This window comes from Hibiscus syriacus, unplaced genomic scaffold (assembly GCF_006381635.1).
Source record: "Hibiscus syriacus cultivar Baekdansim isolate YM2019G1 unplaced genomic scaffold, ASM638163v2 tig00112343_pilon, whole genome shotgun sequence".
NCBI classification, from domain to species: Eukaryota; Viridiplantae; Streptophyta; class Magnoliopsida; order Malvales; family Malvaceae; genus Hibiscus; species Hibiscus syriacus.
This window is the reverse complement of record NW_024063306.1, coordinates 1,433,472-1,447,355: the sequence shown is the minus strand read 5'-3', so window position 1 is coordinate 1,447,355 and position 13,884 is coordinate 1,433,472. Positions and strand designations below refer to the sequence as shown.

Here is a 13,884-nt window from a genome sequence, read left to right as displayed (position 1 = left end):
AAACTCATTTAACCTACTGGATTGCTTTTTATCAGAGATCTAAACTCAAGATTTAAGGGTGTAAAAAATATTTTTTTATTTTTTATACAATTAATTTTTATAAAAGATAAAATTCTTATAGAATTAAATTTTAGTCGTTTTAATTTCCTTCTTAATATTTTTTATATTTTTAAAAATATAATTATTATATAATTAATTTTGAGTTATTTTTCATTATTATTTTAACTCATTGTAGGGTACCCCAGCTTTATAAAATTCCCCTTTGCCTTGGGGCCCTAAGCCTAAACGGTTAAACCTACAGCCGAAAGGAAATTTTCGTTTTGAAATTTTAGCCGTTTGAAAAATTTAAATCTCTGTCATAATTGCAAAGAAGATCCTTATACTTTCCCTTTCTGGCCGAAGGACCCTTGAAATTCAAATCCAAGACCCGCCGCCAACTTTCATTTTTCAAAATCTAAAACCCAATATCCACCGTCCATCGCCGCCTTTAATTTCGAATCCCATTTCCCCCATCCAAACGGACCATCATTTTCTCTAAAATTCCAGAAAGCAAGCAGTAGAGCGAGCTCATTACCAAGATCTTCCAAAGATCTGACATGAAACCATAATTTATTTACCCTTTTTTTCTTAACTCAGAAACAGAATTGCAGGAAATAGATTTCGTATTCTGTTTTTCAATTCCACTTTCAGGTACTCATTTAAAGCTTCGGTTTCATTTTGTTTGAAGTCTTGTAGTTTGTTTTGGCTTTTCATTTCATGTTTTTTTTCCATGCTTACATTGATTTACTAGAATGTTGAGAGATTTCAAATTCTTGAGGCGAAACGCGAGCAACAATGAGGAGGTCGAGAATGTTCCGGTGAACCCTAAAGACTCGCAAGCTTATCAACCGAGCAGTGATGGATTGAGTAGGCCTCCTTTCAACACGATTCAAGATCCGAAAACAAAGGCTAAACCAGAGCCGGAAGGGAGCATTCGGAGCAGAATCGATAGGACTCCAACTAAGCCCAAATGTAAACTGCCAGATTCGACATTGCCTCTCAAAACCCCGGATAAGCATGGGTTTTCGACTAAAATCAGGTATGGTTGGACGAAGAATGAAGCGGCCGAATCGGATTTGCTTAATGGCGGGTCAACAAATATGACCCCGAGGGTGAGTAGGGGAACAGGGAGAGCAACTTCGAGTTGTTATTCTGAGAGTAATTCGACACAGAGTACGCCGACTAAGAGCGTTGTTAGTAAGCCTCAGGTTTCCGGTTATAGGAACAAATTTGATGGGAATGGAGGGATGCGTGGAGGGAACTTTTCTGCATTGTACAGAGGAATTCCTAGCTCTTCTTCTTGTGGTCCGGTTACTGTTGTGAATACTGTCGAAGTTCCTCACTTTGACCTTAAAGAAGATCCCTCTTTTTGGATGGATCACAATGTACAGGTAAATCCCTCTAATAGGAACTGACTACTGTCTTAATTGCACAAATTTATATTTCATTGTGATAATTGATGATGATTCTGGAAACTTAGGTTCTTATTCGTGTCCGTCCTCTCAATGACATAGAGAGGAACACAAATGGCTACAACAGATGCTTAAAGCAAGAAAGTTCTCATAGTATTGCTTGGATTGGGCAACCAGAAACTAAGTTCACGTTTGATCATGTGGCATGTGAAACTGTAGACCAGGTATGCTTAAACACAAATCAACATTTGTGTGCAGAAAAAAATATCCTTTTCTGTAATCAATTTTCTTTCTCACATATAGTCTTTTGCAGGAAGTTCTTTTTAGGATGGCCGGTCTGCCGATGGTAGAAAATTGTTTATCCGGCTATAACAGCTGTATGTTTGCCTACGGTCAGGTACTCTTTTCGAAGCCTAGGATGCAACAAACATTTTTATTCACTTCTCTACTACATTGGTTATCTTGACATTACTGCATTTGGACATGCAGACAGGAAGTGGCAAGACTTATACAATGCTTGGAGAGATTGAAGATTTGGAAGTCAAGCCGAGTCCCCACAGGGGCATGACACCGAGGATATTTGAGTTTTTGTTTGCAAGAATTCAAGCTGTAATTGTCTGAAATTCATGCTAGCATTTCCCGGTTTATTCTTGGATACCGTTTTTGTTTATTGATTCTCTCCATCTCTTTCATTACAGGAAGAGGAAATCCGAAGAGATGAGAAATTAAAATACAATTGCAAGTGCTCTTTCCTTGAGATTTATAATGAGCAAATAACTGATCTTCTTGATCCCTCTGCTACCAACTTGCTTGTAAGTTTACTACTTTCTTATGTTTGCCTTGCTCCAGCTAGTTTTCATTATGCAATTTTTAACTTTTAGCTGAGGGAAGATGTTAAGGAAGGAGTGTACGTGGAAAATCTCACTGAGTTTGAAGTTCAGAATGTGAGCGATATTTTGAAGCTTTTATCTCAGGTGACAATCTTTATCAGTACTTTGGTTAGCAGGGAACTGCTGCTCACTCCTCTCAGCGCATTTTATTTAAATTGTATATGTTCTTGTTTTAAATCACTGTATATTTTTTTGCATAGGGTTCTTTGAATAGGAAAGTTGCTGCAACAAACATGAACAGGGAGAGCAGTCGTTCGCATAGTGTTTTTACCTGCGTTATTGAGAGCAGGTGGGAAAAAGATTTCGCAACTAATTTGCGGTTTGCAAGATTAAACCTGGTTGATCTTGCCGGTTCAGAAAGGTGCGGTGCAAACCATTTTGTTGAACCATATATATGTGTGTGTTTTAGCTTATATTTGTGTGATGAAATTCCTGTCTTTTTGATACTACTATAGGCAGAAAACTTCTGGGGCTGAGGGTGAGCGTTTAAAGGAAGCAGCTAGCATAAATAAATCTCTATCAACACTAGGGTACTTAAAACTATTTCCCTTTTCTTCAACAGATTTTTATGTTTTTTATTATATTTCCTTTGCTTAACTTTTGTTCCTTGCTAGTCAAACTTATGATTTCATATTATCAAATGCAGTCATGTAATTATGATTCTTGTGGATGTGGCTAATGGAAAGCCTCGGCACATTCCATATAGAGACTCGAAGCTCACCTTTCTTCTTCAGGTCAGTTTCTATTTCTGTTTTATTCTGTCTTCACTACATTGCAGTTATTGGTTGTGACAGAACATTTCATCTTAAATGTGATTCAGGATTCACTTGGTGGAAATTCTAAAACAATGATAATTGCTAATGTCAGCCCTTCTATCTGGTTGGTTTCTATTTGTGACAATTCAAGCTTTTAACTTGAACATAAATATGCATGATCCTGACTGACTTCCAATACCTTATATATATATTTTCATTTTTTTTCAGCTGTGCAATTGAAACACATAACACACTAAAGTTTGCTCAGCGAGCAAAATTAATTCAAAACAATGTGAGTTTACTCTTATTGCATGTTGTTATATATTTTATAAAAACAATTCAGTTTTTTCATAATTAAAATTTTCACTTGTCGGCATAGGCTGTGGTGAATGAAGATTCCACTGGAGATGCCATTGCACTACAAAACCAGATACGACTTCTAAAGGTGTGGCACATTGATCGTTGTTTCTTTATTTTTTTCTTTTTTCAGGTCATGTGAATTAAAGAAATTGTAACTGATTTGATTTGAACAGGAAGAGCTTTTGGCTCTTAAACGTCAGAATGTATCCCGGTCCTTGTCTTTTGGTTCAGCAATCACTGCCGCATTGCAATTAGAAGAAAGTCCTGATGATAACACATCTGAAATGTGTCAGGAACAAGTTGATGATTTACTTGGATATGAATCCAAAGGCACCGTGAGAATGTCCGCTAAGCAGGTAGCTCTTGGATGCGGCAATGATGGTTATTTTTTCTTTAATAGAAAGGAATGTTTTACTAATGAACATTATGCCTTTTCAAACTCTGAAATTTTTGCAGTTTAACTCTTTGGAGGCAACACTCGCTGGTGCCTTGAGAAGGGAGAAAATGGGAGAAACTTGTATCAAAAAGCTTGAAGCTGAGATTGAGCAATTGAATCGTTTGGTATTCTTTTGTGCCCCACTTCCAATTCTGTTATTTCTTAAACTGCTTTCTTAATGTTTCGACGCCAAGTTTTTATAGGTTCGTCATAGAGAAGAAGACACCAGAAGCAGTAAAATGATGCTTAGGTTTCGTGAAGACAAGATTCAAAGAATGGAATCACTTGTTCGTGGGTCGTTGTCAGCAGATTCTTTTTTGCTTGAAGAGAATAAAGCACTCTCTGAAGAGATTCAGTTACTACAGGCTAAAGTTGATAAAAATCCTGAAGTAACTCGTTTTGCATTGGAGAATATAAGACTTTTAGACCAACTTAGAAGGTAAATTTCAAAAACAGATTATAGTACCAATATTCTACAAATTGTTTTCTATTTATTTTCACTGTGGCTCTTATAGATTTCAAGAATTCTACGAGGAAGGAGAAAAAGAGATACTATTGGATGAAATATACAAACTGCGGGATCAGGTATTTCTGATCTTAAAATCTTTATATTCTATCATTTGATTTCTCTTATTTGGATAATGCATAATTCTGGTCTTCTACATGCAGCTTCTTCAATTTCTTGATGGGAAGTCTAATCATCATAGCTATGCAAGTTCAAATGATCGTTTGCAGGTTAACTTTTCGACCTGTTACATTTTGTCACCCATGTTTGTTTTCAGAAACTATTATGGGAAGGATAAGTTCGTTTTTCTTTAATGATTTTATTTTTCTTCTAATGCAGGAAGCTGTCCGCATCAGCAAAGAAAATAACTCCCTACAGTCTGAGGTCAGTTTATTCATTGTTTGCCAGAAATATAATTTTAAGTTAGTCTTTGGTCTTCGGGTCTTGAATGTCATTCTCTTTTTCATTGTTTCAGTTGAAGAACACTCTCACTGAGTTAGAAGAATGCAGGCACAACCTTAGTTCCTGCTTAGATGAGAATGCAAAACTTAGGAGGTCTGATCTTCTTTTCAACTAAACTGTCTTTCATTATGTTAATGTTGAAAGCTGCCATTTTCATGCGTTCTGATGTAACATTTTCTTGCATCTTCTGCAGAGAAATTAACGATCTACATACTATGTTAGATAGCCTCAAGTCTTCAGCTTATCATCAAAATAGCAATTCCAGAACCATGAAGGTAATATTTGTTTTTCTATTACCGTTGCTTAAGCTTATAGCATCTTGAACTAGGATAGAAGAACACACACTTAGGTGCTGAGTTTTTTTTTATTTGACCAGCCATTTGTTGCTTTTATTAATTTTTGAAACCCACCTGCTAACGATAGGTAACATCAATTCCAGGGTTCAGATTGGAATGCTGATACAATGGAGATGAATTCAGTTCAGACAATGACAAGTCTGGAACAAATTATGGATCTGCAGTTGGAACTGGATATACTAAAGATTATTCTTCAAGAAGAGAAAACATCTCATGCTGCAATTGAAGAAAGAGAAATCAGTTTGACTAGAGATCTTGAGATGGCAAATGACAAACTTATGATGCTGAACAAACAAATTGAAGATACAAATGGTGAACTAGAGGAGGCAAAGTCTGTAATTGCCGCACTCGAGTCCCAACAAATTTTTTCAATCAATGAGATGGAGGACTTGAGGAAAAGCAAAAGTGATCTTGTAAAGCTTTTGAGTGAACAAAAAGATGAAATTGTTGCCATGAAAAAGAAACTTTCCAGTAGAGCTTTTAAAGATGCTACACGACCTAAAAAGATAGAGGGTGAAGAATCCACCCTTGAGCTGAAATTGAAGAGGATGCACGAGTCTCTCGAGAATGCCAAAAGGATGACTATCTGGTACCAAACTGATCGTGCTTTCAAGGTTTCTAACAAAGAAGAAGTGGATGAAATCTGTCGGCAGGCTGAAGCTGAAACTGCTGAGGTTATTGTCTGTTTGCAGGAAGAACTTGCTCTTCTTCAACAGCAAGTTCAAGATTGTCAGTTGAAGGAGGTGGAGGCTCAAAATGGTGCTGTCTTTTTAGAGACTAAATTGAAGGAATTGCAAGAAAAGGTATGTATGTTGACTGTAGATAATAATCAGTTACTTGTAAAACTTGAAATGAAAGATGCAGAACTAAGAACATTAACGGAGGACTGGGAACTGCTAAATTCTGAGATTGAAAACATACTTGCTGATGGTCATGAAGAGCTTGTTGATGCTGGTAATCAACTGGAACTCCTTTCTGGTTCTTTTCCTCAGAGAAGGATTTGGATTTCTGAGAAAGTTGGTAGGATGGTCAGAGTACTGTCAGAAAAGAAATTGCTGATTGAAGAGCTGAAGGAATTGCAAGAAAAGGTATGTTTGTTGACTGAGGACAATAAGGATTTGGATTTCTGAGAAAGTTGGTAGGGTGGTAAGAGTACTGTCAGAAAAGGAATTGCTGATTGAAGAGCTCGGAAGATGCCTGGAGGATGCAACAGATAAAAGAAGTGAGCTGGAGTCCATGCTGATGTCTTTGAGAGGTGCTGCACTGGTTATCAATGAAGCACAGCAGCAAGAATACAATGAAAAGGAGAAAGAAATTGTTCTACTGAAGAAAGAATTGAATGAAAAAACAGCAATCATTACAAAGCTTGAGCATAGAATGAAGATTGCTGAAGGTGACTTAAGAAATGCATCTGCTTGTGCAACTGTGGCTTTTGTAGTTGTGAATAGACTATCAGAGGCAAACCGTAATCATCTCGATGCATTGAAAGGTAAGGACATCCAGCTGGCAGAAGAAAATGTGAAAGAAATTGTTCAATTGAAGAAAGAACTGAATGAAAAAACATCAATCATTACAAAGCTCGAGGATAGAATGAAGATTGCTGAAGGTGACTTAAGAAATGCATCTGCTTGTTCAACTGCTGCTTTTGTAGTTGTGAATAGACTATCAGAGGCAAACCGTAATCGTCTTGATGCGATGAAGTGTAAAGACATTCAGCTTGCAGAATCAGCACATGCACTAGCTCTGGAAGAAACTGTGAATGACTTTGAAAAGCTGTTGGAAGTCAAGATTGGAGCTGTCCATCACAAGATAAATACAGTTGAGCAAACCATGCAAGAAATCAGTACTCATTGGCGCCAGACAAAGGAGGTGAACTGTTTAAAATTTTTAAATGTATAACCTTAGAACGACAGAAAAAAATATTCCGATGTTGTATACTTGCTTTTAGTTAGTTTGGGCATTTCATTCTACGTGCTTTTACCCGAATAAACTAGGAGTAACCCATATTTTAGTTTTATTGAGATATACACAATGTTAGGAATTCTCTTTATTGTAATAATCCTTTCCTAATTTTGTACATACTTATTAGTACAAAATTATGCTTAGGCTTGAGAATTAATCAAGATAAATTTTCACAACCAATTTTTTACTTTCTTTTTCATCAAAACTTCAAATCTTGCTTGATTTACAAGTTCAAATAATATGTAAACCTTATATTTTTTCCTTTTTCAATGTTCTTGGGCAGTTTCTGGAACTTGAAGTTGGTGATGCAAAGATAATTGCAACTCATGAAGCTTCAAATGCTTCCTGTATTCTTGCTAAATTTGAGGAGGCACAAGATACCATAACAGAAGCAGATGTTATGATCAATGGGCTCATGACTGCTAATGAAACAATGAAACTCGATATTAAGAGGCGGAAACAAGTGGAAACCACACTACTAAATGAGAGGGATGAACTAATTAATGAGGTGAAAGGTTTGCAATCCAGTAATACTGTGAAGGATAAGCAACTTGAAGTCCTCGAAGAGCAGTTTGGCTCAAGTTTGAAAGAGACAAGGTTCATGGTTGCCGAACTGGAGGGCCTCGTCACTGAATTGCAAACTGCTTTTTCTCAAAGTGTCATGACTGTAGCTTCTGATTGTCACTGCCTTAAGTCTCTTATGTTTGATTCAATGACGCTAGCAAGATCATGGCTTGAAGACATCTGGTCGGAGATAATTGTGAAAGGCTGTGCAGTGTCAGTGCTTCACTTATGTCATATGGGAATTCTGTTGGAAACCTTGACAGGGCTAAATGCGGAGAATGGTTTGCTTCAGCATGGCTTGTCCGAGTCGAATGCTGTTATAGCTGATCTGAGGGAGCACAATTCCAGGTCAAGAAGAGAGCTTGAATTGTGTAGAGTTATCAAGGGGAAACTTCTAGCTGATATCAAGAACAGTTTTGACCGAATTTTAAAGAAGGAAGAGGAAACTGGTGAGCTCAGTGTCAAATTAGTCACTTTCGAGAAAAAGATAAATGATTTACAGTTTCAAGAGGAAGTTATGTTGCAAAGGTCTAACCATATGGGATCTCAACTTGCGGTTCTAATGAAGGAGTTAGATTTGAGTAACACAAATTTTGTAACATGCCTTCTTGATCAAGAGCAACTGCTCAAAGATAAAGAAGGGCATCTGGAATCTCAGGCTGAGATTTCAATGATAGACTTGTGTACAAAAGACTTTGAGTCTCTTATTTTGGCTTCAGAGATGGAACAAATGATTGTCTACTTGGCTGGCTCCAAAAAAATGCTTGCCAATGCTTATTCTGTCCTTGATGGTTTAAAGCAAGACATAATTTTCGCACAAGTAGATGCATGTTTGAAAGAGCAGCTAATGGTGGAGCAGGAAGGTGAGTTTTCTTTTCTACAAGAAAAGGTTGAAGAAGCACATTTTGAGTTGAGAAAGTTCAAGAAAGAAAACTGTCTACTTCTACGGGACTTGGACAAGAAGAAATATGATCTTCAATCCTCTATAAATTGCCTCGACGCTTCCAATCTTGAACTTCAGCAGTTGAAAGAAAAAACCTTTTCCATGGAGACTTGCATTACCAGTCTACAAACTGATCTAGAGCTGAAAGCCAATGAATTGAAGAAACTCAGACATTCTCAATCTATTTTCATTGAGAATTTAGGTTCGAAAACTCAAGATTTGCGCATTTTTATTGAGAAAGTTAACATGTTGAGGGAAGAGAATGCTGCAAAATGTGTTGATTCTATGGAAACTATAAATATGACAGGTAGCAGGTTATTCGGTACACTGAATAAAGAAGGTGTTACAATTGCTGATAAAATGGTTCACGAGTTGCGTGATAATGCAGAGAGGATATTAAAGTTCATAGAAGATTTAGAGTTCTTAGAGAATAGAGTTGAAGAGATGGCATCTGAAAATATTTCTCCCCATGAAGAGTTATCGAGGAAAGATGAGGTTTTGACAGGTCTATTATTTGATCTCAGCCTGTTACAAGAGTCTACTTCTAATACCAAGGATCATAAAGATGAAATTGAGGAATTAGTTTCTTCTTTGGAGGCTTTAGAAGATGAGCTTTCTGGTAAATCAAGTGAACTTGATGAGGCAGTTAGTCATGGCCATACGCTCGAAGTTCAACTGCAGGAGAAGCTCAAGATTATCACTAGTCTTCAGTCGGATATTACAAGAGAACGTGAGTCTTCGGAACATCTCTACTCTGAAAATGAGGAGTTGAAATCTCGTATTGAGGATGCCTTGGCAGTAAAAAGTTCTCTTAAAGATGAATTAAGAGAGAGAAAGAAGATCACTGAGAGCTTAGAGGTGGAATTCTCAGAAATGAGTAATACCCTTTCTCAAATGAATGATACCATAGAATTCTTGAGTGGTAATCTGGATGAACTTTCTGGTGAAAGAGATGACCTTCAGATGGAGGTTCTTAGCTTGGAAGAAAAGCTTAGAAAGGCACAGGCTGAGGCGAAACGAAGTGAAGCCATTGCTATGGAAGCTCAACAGGTATGATCTAGTTTAACGTGTAAAATAGTATTTCAGTTTCCTTTTAATATATAATCTCATCTTATATTTGTATGGATTGAATTTGATGATAGATGGCTGAATTGAAGAATACCTATGCTGAAGAGAAGGAAGCTGAGGTAAAGCTATTAGAGAGATCTGTTGAAGAGCTAGAATGCACCCTAAATGTTTTGGAGAACAAAGTAAGACGTTGCAATATGATAAAGCTGCACGAAAGTACTATTGTCATGACCATGTTAATAAATCCCAAATTTGTTAGGTTGACATTATCAAAGGGGAAGCTGAACGTCTACAATTACAAAGAGAGGAGCTAGAATTGGAGCTGGATGCTGTAAAAGTTCAGATGCAGAATGTTAAAAATGCTGATGCAGACATGAAAAGGTCTGTCAATGTTATCTTATTTGTAATGCCCATACCCTTACTATATAAATGATGATAAATCGTTCCGACTGAAAATATATCATTTCTTTCTATCTGCAGGTGTTTGGATGAGAAGAGGAAGGATCTTCAAGAAGCCCTGGATCAAATACAAATTCTTGAAACTGAAATATCTGACAAGGATAGAGAGGTGAAACCTTTAGCTATCGGTGACTTTATTTTCTTCTATGAGAATGCAATTTTCTAAAACAATTTTCTACGAGAGGTCTTTGGTTTTCGCTTTTCAAGATAGGTACGGTGTTTTTGATAAGTTTCCATTATTGTTCAACAGATTGCCCAGTGCAAAACACATATTTCTGAACTAAATTTGCATGCAGAAGCCCAGGCAAAGGAGTATACGCAGAAGGTATGCTAACAGTTCTTGATTGGATTAGGCTGTTCTGCTGCATTTTCTCTGGCCTATTTAAGATTAAATCATATGCTCTTTTTCCTTGATATTCTAACCATTTGGAGAAATATAAAAATTGGAAACAGTTCAAAGCATTGGAAGCCATGGCTGAACAAGTTAAACCTGAAGGTTACCCCACCAATACCCAAAGTCATTCATCGAACAAGTTAGAGAAAAATGTGGCAAAGCCTCGAGGCTCTGGTTCCCCATTCAAATGCATTGGCTTGGGTTTGACACAACAAATAAAATTGGAGAAAGATGAGGATCTTACTGCTGCAAGGCTGCGAATCGAAGAATTAGAATCCTTAGCAGCAAATAGGCAGAAAGAGGTAGGTTTTATCGCATGGATGTTGATTCCACAACCATCTTACAAACTTTGGGAGTTTGCACTTGCTAATTATTTTCTGTAAACATGTCATTTTCCACAGATATTTTCCCTCAATGCAAGATTAGCAGCTGCAGAGAGCATGACCCATGATGTTATTCGAGATCTATTGGGAGTCAAATTGGATATGACCAATTACGTGGTAACCCAATTTACTTATAGCTAGTATTTTAATATTGGCTCTTTGGCACTTTAAAATATATGTTGCTTAAGGACCAATGCTCTTTAATGCAGTCACTGTTGGATAACCAGCAGGTGCAGAAAATAGCAGAGAAGGCTAGACTCGATCATTTAGAATCTCAAGTGAAGGTGTGGTTTACTCGAGTACTTTGAAGTTTTGCGAGCTCTATTATGTGTCCTGATTTATCTGAATTACGTCATATCATACTTACAGGATCATGAGGTTGAGAAGCTCAAGCAGCAGCTCAATGAATTTGTTGACGAGAGGCGAGGGTAAGCAAACATAACTTCATTAAGAACAATATTGCTTACTTGGCTAAAGCTCAGGCAAACAACCTATAAGCTAAAGTTTTTAATTTTTATTTTCATTCTATTTCATATCTTCAGTATATTTCATCTTGTTTTAACAGGTGGCTGGAGGAAATTGATAGAAAACAGGCCGAGCTAGTAACTGCGCAAGTAGAGTTGGAGAAGCTTCGCCAGCGAGATCAGTTACTTAAAACAGAAAATGAAATGCTTAAGGTTAAATCCTTGAACTTCTCTATTCCCATTGGTGGTGAATGATTTATTTTCCATCTTTCGTGAACATAACTCATGCTATCTGCAGATGGAGAATGTAAATTACAAGAAAAAGGCGATCGAACTTGAAGGAGAAGTAAAGAAGCTGTCTGGCCAACAAAACCTCCAACAACGAATTCATCACCATGCCAAAATTAAGGCAAGATTTCCACCTTTTCTTCCTCTAGTGGACTTTCTCCTCAAATCATACCAACTCTGATCTGTTTTATTATTATTATTATTATTATTATTATTATTATGTTTTGAATGATGCAATAGGAGGAAAATAACATGCTAAAGATTCAAAACGAAGAGCTTTGTTCCAAGCTGCGGTGGACAGAGGTTGTACTTTCACGTGTAAGGGACGAGCTTGCTCAATATCGTGGTTCTACTGGGAAAAGCCCTTACGTTAACTTTGACGAGGAGCAACGTTTGAATAGCAAACTGAGGGTTAGTCCCTAGAGATGTCCTTCTATATAAGGCTTCAGCAAAAGTTTTATGGTTCAATTAATCATCTTTAAATCGGTTGCAGGAATCTCATGAAGACCGGGTGCAACTAGCACATAAGTTGCTGGGACTGTGTGCAAGTGTTTTAAAGGCTGCTGGTATAACGATGCCTATTTCTGATGTATGCCCTGCGGCTGCTGAAGAGGCACTTGGGCAACTCCGGAATAAAGTCATCTCACTTGAAAGAGAATTGCAAAGTTTGACACTTAAGGTAATTAACTGACACTAGCAAGTGTGTAATTTACCTTGCATACTATATGCCTGAACTTGGGACGAGTGTCAAATACGAATGTATTTTCGTGTCCAAATATCATAGGAGATAGAAGTATTGTCCAATACGAATATAATCATAGGAACAAGTGCTTTAGAGAAGGTAACGAATCCGGACGTTGTGAAAAAGACTGATGAATCAACAAATTTGTTTTGCAGAACAAGATTTATAGTGAAAGAAACAGATTGTCGGAACTAATGCCCCAGACATCATCAACAGCAAGTGCAAGAACAGATGAAAACTGTCATACTCCAAAAAGGGTACCCCAAGCTCCATTTCTTTCTACGTTAGATCGATAGCCTAAGTCTCGAAAATCGACCTCTAATTACTTACTACTTGTATACTTATTATCATCATTTTTTTTGTTTCTTGAGACAAACCTCGACGGCATGATTGTATATCTAATGAAATAAGCAATGATTTTGTCAAAAACCTCAAGTTTGATGAAGCTCTAATTCACGTTTATGCTTACATTAAACGCTATATAGTATTAGTAGATTTTACCTATAGTTTAGAAAATAAGGTAAAAATTTTGGTGAGCTTAACGAGCAACTAGCATCGAGCTTACCGAGCAACAAATTTTTTTTAACAAGCACTCTTAAGCTCGTGATCGACTCGTTCGATAAACTCCCCTAGGCATGTAACACGTTCATTTTTTGAAATGTATAAAGTTATACAACAAATTTTCTAGAAGTGGAGACAAATGAGTTACAGAGACTAAACAACATTACATAACGGCACTTCAAAGAGGCAAAGACAATAAGTGAAAAACAGAACATCAGTACTTCACTTCCAAAGGGCGATACCGATGAAATGCTGGATTCCAGGTTGACATGGAGAAAACCGTACCTATATTTTTCGTCCTGTACTTGCAGTAAAACGATAGCCTCTTCCGTATATTCTCCGGAAGGTTCAAACGGTGAAACTCCGATGAATGTTGAATGATCACCCTCTCCGCGCACGATTATAATCACATCGCATATATTATCTGTCCGCTACTATTGATGTCGAGTTCAGGATCACTGTCTAGGTCCTCCTCCATATCGTCGTCAATGTCCAGACTACCGGTCAGGATTTAGACTATTTGTATTGCCTGCAGGGATAGTGGCTTCGGAAATGATCTGCATGATCTCGTCGACACTTTGTACCGGTTGATCGGGTTCTTCGAACTGGTTGTTCATCGTGTTCTCATCCATGAGATCTGCTGGTAGGTTCTTTAGAAACCACTCGTGGTTACGTATTTCAGGGTTTCAACAGTTAGAATGTAGGAACCAGAAACAAAGAAGAAACGAGGTTAAAACTCGAAAAATAAAATGCAAGAATATCGACTCGGGTTTCAACAAAGAAAGAACTAACTTTCGCAGGGTCGGCCACGAAATCCTCGAGATCAGATGATGACACTAGG

The 13,884-nt window shown here is 37.3% G+C and overlaps 1 protein-coding gene across 1 annotated transcript; it reads left to right on the top strand.

Annotated features, from left to right (window-relative positions):
* Window positions 1-549: 549 nt before the first annotated feature.
* LOC120177910 (kinesin-like protein KIN-12D) lies at window positions 550-12,899 on the top strand. The gene is made up of 37 exons (XM_039183898.1): window positions 550-690; window positions 791-1,430; window positions 1,520-1,675; window positions 1,765-1,848; window positions 1,941-2,060; window positions 2,150-2,263; window positions 2,333-2,425; window positions 2,542-2,702; window positions 2,797-2,871; window positions 2,988-3,075; window positions 3,162-3,220; window positions 3,325-3,388; window positions 3,476-3,541; window positions 3,630-3,812; window positions 3,913-4,017; window positions 4,096-4,331; window positions 4,408-4,477; window positions 4,562-4,627; window positions 4,737-4,781; window positions 4,873-4,952; window positions 5,053-5,134; window positions 5,299-6,231; window positions 6,347-7,084; window positions 7,461-9,734; window positions 9,827-9,934; window positions 10,012-10,133; window positions 10,233-10,320; window positions 10,462-10,536; window positions 10,665-10,907; window positions 11,007-11,105; window positions 11,198-11,272; window positions 11,358-11,416; window positions 11,554-11,665; window positions 11,751-11,861; window positions 11,981-12,151; window positions 12,234-12,419; window positions 12,638-12,899. Exons 2-37 carry the CDS (start codon window positions 792-794, stop codon window positions 12,776-12,778), a joined length of 8,121 nt encoding a protein of 2,706 aa, XP_039039829.1. The 5' UTR covers window positions 550-690; window position 791; the 3' UTR covers window positions 12,779-12,899.
* Window positions 12,900-13,884: the final 985 nt, after the last annotated feature.

Coding starts and splice junctions, on each gene's coding strand:
- LOC120177910 (XM_039183898.1), top strand. CDS start 792: ATGTTGAGAGATTTCAAATTCTTGAGGCGAAACGCGAGCAACAATGAG. Junction 3,221..3,324: donor AATGTCAGCCCTTCTATCTG/GTTGGTTTCTAT, acceptor ATTTTTTTTCAG/CTGTGCAATTGAAACACATA. Junction 11,666..11,750: donor CAGAAAATGAAATGCTTAAG/GTTAAATCCTTG, acceptor TGCTATCTGCAG/ATGGAGAATGTAAATTACAA.